At 30.6% G+C, this 8,037-nt stretch overlaps 2 protein-coding genes across 6 annotated transcripts in view; one reads left to right on the top strand and one right to left on the bottom strand.

The window, feature by feature from the left end:
• Positions 1 to 2,183: 2,183 nt before the first annotated feature.
• The window catches only part of LOC127072192 (BUB3-interacting and GLEBS motif-containing protein ZNF207), a 16,940-nt gene continuing 11,086 nt past the window's right edge, over positions 2,184 to 8,037 (bottom strand). For 2 of the 3 annotated variants that reach the window (XR_007785329.1, XM_051012436.1), the window contains one exon: positions 6,803 to 8,037. This exon is cut by the window's right edge. The gene's annotated coding sequence lies outside the window, so the exon portion shown is untranslated. Of the gene's footprint in view, positions 2,534 to 2,629; positions 3,186 to 3,294; positions 3,517 to 6,802 lie in introns of those variants that run through there. The other variant, XR_007785328.1, reaches the window with a different exon arrangement.
• LOC127072190 (putative phospholipase B-like lamina ancestor) lies at positions 2,352 to 6,292 on the top strand. Of its 3 annotated transcripts, none has more exons than XR_007785326.1 (7): positions 2,352 to 2,501; positions 3,297 to 3,446; positions 3,874 to 4,120; positions 4,254 to 4,510; positions 4,756 to 4,996; positions 5,096 to 5,930; positions 6,062 to 6,292. XR_007785326.1 is itself a non-coding variant. In XM_051012434.1 (6 exons), exons 1-6 carry the CDS (start codon positions 2,392 to 2,394, stop codon positions 5,765 to 5,767), a joined length of 1,677 nt encoding a protein of 558 aa, XP_050868391.1. In that variant the 5' UTR covers positions 2,352 to 2,391; the 3' UTR covers positions 5,768 to 6,292. The 3 variants fall into 3 exon arrangements, 1 of the variants encoding a protein (XP_050868391.1); XR_007785327.1 differs by having other exon boundaries at positions 5,096 to 5,947; XM_051012434.1 differs by having other exon boundaries at positions 5,096 to 6,292.

Raw genomic sequence — 8,037 nt, 5'->3', positions numbered from 1 at the left:
ATATTAAATAAAAATTATATATATATAAAAAAATCATGAAAAAAGTTTCAGATATGAATTAACAACAATGAATTTTCTCACAATAAAATCCAATGAAATTTCTTCGAAACATCATTTTTAGAAATAACATTACGTTATTACCAAGAGACTAAAGATTTAAATATAAACGCTTAAAGAATAAAGTCATACGTCTTTTATAGAAAGTTCTTTTCCAATAGTTTATTTTTCTCCGAGTTCTACGAAGGAGCATACTTTTGGTAAATTTGTTATCTTCGCTGCAACAACATATGTATATCCATCTCTCTCTCTCATTGAAAGTTGTTGTATAATAAACGACTTTGACGTAGCAGACGAGTTTATGTCGACCAGATCGAATCACTTGATTTTGCCAAGAACTTAAGATCTTGCACTCCTGGCTCAGTTCCCACAGATTATTCCTTGCGTATGGATACGAATGTTTCGTGAATCTTCTAGCTTCAGTCCTTTTTTTATCCTCGAATAAAGCTCAACAAGTATTCGACAGTACAATCTCTGCGGTCGAAAAGAGGAAACCTATAAAGAGGATTTAAAGATATGCACGATCAACTGATAAGTCTTCTTTTATTTAATTGCTCAAGTAAGAAAAATTAGAAATCTTTTTATTAAACTCTGAAAAAAAAACTTCCCTTTTTTTTTATTTTTTTATTTTTTTTTTAGTAGTCTCAATCTATAAAAATACTTTTATTTGCTTTTTAACATATATTATTAAAATATTAATTATTATTTAAAGCAAATATTAATAGCGAATTACTACAATTTTTATATGTAGAAGACTTTAGGGAAAAAATAAAAAATATATATATATAAATTATTTGCTATTAACATATCTTATAAAAAATGTATAGTATATAATTTTACGATATATACGTTATAGTATTATATATGTAGTTAATATTTGTTAAAAAAATTGATATATATATATATATATATGTGTACGTATAAAAAAAAAGGGACTGAAATGATGAATCGACATTATCGAGTACCAATGACTAACATCTTGCGCAATATTGCGAATACTTATCACTCAAGCTTGAAACTAGTGCAGTTCTGTGTCGTGTGTGTAATTGCAAACAAGTTAAACTAATCGTTCGAAAATGACGAATCTGATGTAAAGTAATATTCCTTTTCAATCAACGACGTTTATCTTCATTAAAAAAATGTAGTTTAAATCAAATTTTATTTGCAAAGACGATATAGTATGAACCTCTTTTGAAAGAGCAGATTTCACGTGACGTTCACGTGAAAAGAAAATAATCTTGCGTCAGATAAGACGCTTGCCCCAAAACTGACTTTATCTGGCATAAAAAAAGTGAGAAAGAAAAAGAAAAAAAGAGAGAGAGAGAAAGAAGAAAGTAAAAAAGAAAGAGAACAAAAAGGAAAGATTGAACTTATATTGGTCAGCACGCAATATATACGTGTGACTTGTAACTTATATCTATCCAATTAGCTGATGCCAATACCACCGTGAGTGGGTATTAGCCTTAACCTTTGCCTTCAATTCGCAAGTTTCTAATTCCGACACGTTTTCCCCTCTTCGATCGTTTTGTTAGTCACACGTCTATGTACATAAATCTTTTACTAAGATAACTTTGAGAAAGAAAGAAAGAGAGAGAGAGAAAGAGAACCGGAATGATGCCAGAAGAGAAGTGCAAGCTCATTGATACCGGTATACCTGTTACAGGAATGTCGACTATTAATGTATAATAGGTATTTCTATAGCGATTTTTTTTTAAATATATTTTAAAGAATACATTTTACATTTTAATAAATTTATATATATATGTATGTGTGTGTGTGTGTGTGTTTTTTAATTATAGCTTATTTAAATATAATTTTCAAGAGTGCGATCTACAGAGACTTAATATATATATATATATATATATATATATATATATATATATATATATATTATCATACATATTATACTCATTAAAAAAATTCCAAGTATAAACCTTTAACACGTTATTAATTATAGTTGATTCAAACATACTTTTTAAGAGCACACTCCAAAGGAAAAGAAACAAACAAACAAACGAAAAAGAAAAAAAGGGTAAATTTTTATATGAAATATATTATATTTACCTATTATATCGTGTGTATATATTTATCCTATTTACGTAGATTCGATTAAATTTCATATTCGATTATCTTATTTTCTTTTTTTTTTTTTTGGTTTTCTTTCCATTTGATTTATTGCAGTGAAAATAGGATACGCGCGTACCGGCAACTTCTAAGAGCGTTAGAAGAGGCCACGGAGCAGGCTTCTGTAATCGATGGGTTGAGAACGCGAAACTCGTGCCTTCCACCTTTTTCTTTTCTTCGTTACCAAGGTGCTTAGCTTACCGATGAGCCATGCTGAAGGTAGTGGGCGCTTCTTGGCTGCAAACACGCATCTCCACGTACATTCTTGTCGCCGTTGCTCTTCTTGGCATCGGTGCAATAATACTCGGTGAATTTGGACAGTAAGTTTCTCTTAATAAATTTCCTTAACGTTCTTAATAAAAAAAATATATATATATGTATGTGTATACGTATATGTTAAATGAAATAATTAATAATGAAATATTATAGTATTAAATATAATACTTACTAAATAATATTTGTTTATTAATAATCAAAAGCTATCATCGATGAAATTTTCAATTCTTCTTTCCAACCCCATCCTCCCGTTACCTCTCCCCCTCCCCCCTCCCCCTCCCCCAAAGATCAGAAAATTATTTTCAATTATAAAAATTAATTTTTTCATAACTTTCGTATATCTATATATTGATATAATAAAATATAGAAAAAGTTTCAATCGAATTTCTTCTATCTTATTGATTTTTACAATAAAATAAAATATACTGCGATCTAATTTCATCCATGATAACGTTAACTATGACTTTCTTCGTTTTTTTTTCTTTCTTTTTTTTTTTTTTTTTATGATTAATCCTCCTCGTTCGCATGTATTATTAATCATTCGAATCGATAAATAACTTAGCAAAGACACTTAAATTGACACGATAAGCGTAAATCGATATTTGTAGTGATAAAAAAAAGAATATTCTCGGTTAAATTGCTTAGTTGTGTAATTTGAACAGAATGTTTGAAATTTGTCTTCCTATTTCTTTCTTATGTACGTATGTAACTGCTGACTTCTTTAAAATCTGAAATATCGAAAGACAAAGAATTTATATATCGCATAAAAAAAACTTTAAGATATATTCGATTTCATTCAACTCTCTCGGGATATAAATGATTATCTTCTTTACTTACAGCGTTGAGAAGGATGGAACGTATTCAGCAACTGTGTCGTGGAATCACAAGGGAGGATACCGTATTGACTTTTGGGGCCAAGGCAATGATCTTACTTCTATTCCATTAAATGCCGCACGTGCATATTACAAAACTGGAATTTTAGAAAATGGGTTCGTCCGAATATTTTCTTCTTGTGTAGACTTGGCCAAGAGTTCTTCGGTCTAAGTAGTTTTACAATCTCTGCAAAAAAAATATATATATATTAATAAATAAATTAGCTTAAAAAAAAAAAAATCTCAAAAAAGAGTAATCGATCTTTAAAATCATCTAGAAATTTTTGGCCCATCCTTTTTATTAAGATACTGCTAGATATTTTTAAAAAAGAACTTTTAGAAAATTAATTCAATTTATATATTACCTAAATACATCATAAATGTATTAACCAAATTTAATTGATCGATGAAAGATTAAAAGGATGAGATCGATAACGCTATAAATGATAATGATAATAATAATAATAATAATAATAATAATAATAATAATAATAATAATAATTATATAGTCTCGATAAAAAATTTCAATGACATTTTTTAACAGGTGGTCTATCATTGAAATTGAAACATCTGTAAAATATCCGGACACAGTACAAGCGTATGCAGCAGGTCTTTTGGAAGGTAGTTTAACTTGGCAATTAATACACCATCATTGGTACAACACCATCAATGTAATATGCGATAAGAACCCAGTTGAATGCCGGAAATCACGACGTTATCTTCGCGAGAATGCAGCTATAATACGTGAACGATCCGATTTGTTAGAATCTAAGGACTCGTTTTGGCATATGGTGTGTAATTTTCATAAGAAATAATCCGCTTTGAAAATTCATTGACATTCAAATATCTCGACGTTTATTTCCATAGTTATTTACCTTTTCTATATTCGTAATTATAATAATTCGAGATCGTCTTTTCATCAAGGTACGCTTATTTTATGCACAATTGGATGGTTTGGAAGCTGGTTGGCGTTTCGCCGTTCGTCGAAGTCGTCAATCAGCGGAATTACAATCGGAAGATTTTCTTTGGCTGGCAATGGCTTCTGATTTATCAGATGTCGACTCGACAATAATCAATGGATCGAATATATCAATCGGTGAAAAAGGCATGATTTTTCTTAAAGCACTTAACAGAGAAAATAAGGAACCTCTGATCGCTATTGGACATAATACTGCTGCACCGTAAGTAGAAATTTTCTAATTCATCTAACTGTATATTATTGGAAAGAAAAACAAAAAAATTAACTCAACGAATGAGTAAGGAGATTGATAAATCTTAAATGGTTTTATGCAGCGAGGATTAAAAAGATAGAGAAGTAGGTATATACAAAAGATTTAAAGATTCTCTAACAAAGGATCTACTCAACGAATGAAAAAATTTGCCTAATTTTCTTTTCTTTTCTTTCCTTTTTTTTCTTTTTTTTTAGATACGCCAAAATGTTAAGACTCTTGAAAAGATACAAATTTAATTATCATATATTGCCTACGTCAAAAAACGTAGCTCGAATACCGAGTCGATCGATCATCATGTCCTCTTATCCTGGAGCATTATCCTCGCACGATGAGTTTTATTTAATGACGGCTGAAAATCGAGAGTTGATAATTGCTGGTATGCCATTGTCAGTATCGAAGCGTGATCCATGGAACTTTGTCAATCTGGAAGATCAAGTACGTTGTGTGAGAGATTCTAACGTATTATAATGCATACATCATAAACATATATATAATTAGAATGAGAAAATATACAATTCGTTATTATTCCATCAGGTAATGTCGTCCATCAGAATAATGGCAGCAAATCGTTTGGCAACCGATAGTGAATCCTGGTCTAAAATATTAGCATTTGAAAATGGTGGTAATTCGATGCATCAATGGATCACGTTTGAGCCAAGATCCAACAATGTTTGGTTCGTAGAACAGTTAGGAAGTATCACTCACGCTGTTGATTACTCAAAAGATTTCATAGAGAATGGTGTTGTACTTTGCACCGGTTTACCACATTTCCAAGAGATAAAGGAAGCAGCTGGTCCTATCAACGAGAATGATCTTTTAATAAGGAGACGTTATTTGATGGATTTGCAAGAGAACGTTACCATCATGGAACATGTCAGGGAGTTCATGCGAGGTTACAGCGGCCAAGATGAGAAGTCTACTGTAGAGAATACTAATGAAAGTTTTCATTTAAATTTATCACAAATCCGAACTTACAGAGGTGACTTGGAGAAACCGCCATTACCATTGGGTGTCATCGATAGTAAAATTATAGCGGCTGACGTTAACGGACTCGAGATCTTTGAGGCAACTTCCGGTCCTGTTCGTTTCAACGAGCTAACTTCTGCTTTCCAATGGTCTCGATCTTTTCCAAATATTTCACACGTCATGGGTCAACCGGACATCTTTGATTTCGACAGCGTTATACCTTTGTGGGTTTGGATTTAACGCAACGAGAATATGGCAAGCGAGAGAGAGAGAGAAAGAAAGAGAGAAAGAGAGATAGAGTTAGAGAAAGAGAAAGGGAAAATGAGAAAAAAAAAAGGAAATTGGATAGAGAGAACGTACAAAGAAGAATCGGAAACTTTGCAATCTCTCTCGTTGCTTTTAGGTATTAAGTAAAATTAAGTTCGTTCAAAATGTTAGATGTTCCTTTCTTCTTTCATTCGTATCCAATTAATCTTTTTATCTAATTTGTGTTTTTTTTTTTTCTTTTTTCATTTCTTCTCCGTCAATCTACAGATATCTAAATCTTCCACAAACACTGCCACAATTCAACCACGGCGAAACAATATGTTATGTACGTTCTTAACAACAATGAAATCTTCGTTAAGTACTTATTCTCATGCTGCCCCTCTTCGTTCTTATTGCTTTAACAGCTGGCTCATATGTCAGCTACCTTTGGTAAAATTTTTAATGAAATAAATGAATCAATAAAGAAATTAATAAAAAAAAAAAAAAAGAGAGAGAAAATATATAGATCATTTGCGTGTATCCCTTGGTTTAATCCATAATGATACATATATAATCCTTAAACTAAATTGATGGATAACGTGGACTTGGAGAGAAATGATTCAATAGGATTTTAATAGATCAATGAAACTGGCTCTTCTGCGATCAAAGAAGTGATTTTATCTTTTTGAATTTGCCTAATCAATTTATATACATATATATATATATATATATATATATATATATATATATATATATATACATGTACAACTCAGATACATATATATATATGTATGTATGTATTTAAATGATCAAATATTTTTTTTGTAAGAGAATTATATACATTGATCGCAGAATAACTCGTCCATTTCTTTTATATTGTGAACAATCTTCATTTATTTATTAAATTTGATTGAGATACACGTTCAAAGTGTCACCTCTCGTGTTTATTTTTTTTTTTTGTATATATATTCTTTTTTATTTCGTTTTATTTTATTTTATTTTTTTTTTTTTTTTATATTTCTTAAACTCTTTTCTTTTCTGTTTTTTTTTTTTTTTCTTCGACATTCTGTCCGTTCTGCTCGTGCGCAGTCGGCTGAAAACAACAATGCTGTAGAAGAGTAGAGACTACTTCTAGAGTATTTACGGACGATCCGTACAAAGATAAAGTGCATTTTATGCTTTTCGAACGTTCATTAAGATCTTATGAAACGATCCAAGAAAAAGTTAAAGGTGAATATTACGTCTGTAAAAATCTACGATCTACAATATAGTCATATTTATATAATCACAATTATATATATATATATATACCCACACATATACATATACACATATAGAGAGAAAAGAAAAAAAAAAGGAGAAAAGATACAATAAAAAAAAAAAAAATAAAATTAAACAAATAAATTATTTCACATCAAAGTACTATTTTTTAATTAGATAAAACGTTCAATGAATTTTCCTTTGATATTTCATTGATAACCCTCTTCAATACTTTTATTTTTCGCACTTTAAATTCATACAGGACCGAACCGCCTTGATAAGAATATTAGGATGACAAAGAGGCACCGTGTTACCGGTATCTTCGAGCAAAGCGATCCCCCTCGAGCGAATCGTGCATCCGCTATCACCAAGTGTAAAGACATTATTAGCGAAATAGGGAATAGGAAAATGTAAGGGGTCCTTGCGTAACGTAAGATACATAACGTATCGATATAACACACAGAGCCAGCTAAGCATTCTACGAACGATGGAATATTCGATCGAACGGGTTGCTCCATTCTTCTTTTTCTTTTTTATTTATTTATTTTCTTTTTTTTTTGTAATTTATATACATGTACATATATATATATAATCTTTTTTCTTTTTTTTTGTTTTTATTGTCAGTGTCCTGATATCATAATGAATGAAAAATAAGAATTACATTAGAATTATATCTCAATGTTTATTTCATTGAACACGTCCGATAACAAATAAATAGATCGGATCTGATCAATGAAGAACTATTTAAAATAAAATAATAAAGGACCCGTTTCGTATCGATATTCCAAACGATCGATTCGGTTAATACGATTTACCCGTGACTCATTACCTATTACGATTAATATTGTTTCTCGGTCCAGCCACGCGCCCATGGCATCGAGGACCACGAAATTCCCAGATTTTATTTTTGCCCAGTGAAGTGATCATCATTTTTCTTTTTCGTAATCTCATCGTCTGTGATCGTCCTCTCTTCGGGTGAAGTGCAACACGAATATCTAAATCTT

The sequence above is a fragment of the Vespula vulgaris genome, chromosome 24 (assembly GCF_905475345.1).
Source record: "Vespula vulgaris chromosome 24, iyVesVulg1.1, whole genome shotgun sequence".
Taxonomy (NCBI): Eukaryota; Metazoa; Arthropoda; class Insecta; order Hymenoptera; family Vespidae; genus Vespula; species Vespula vulgaris.
This window is presented reverse-complemented; position numbering and strand designations above follow the sequence as displayed.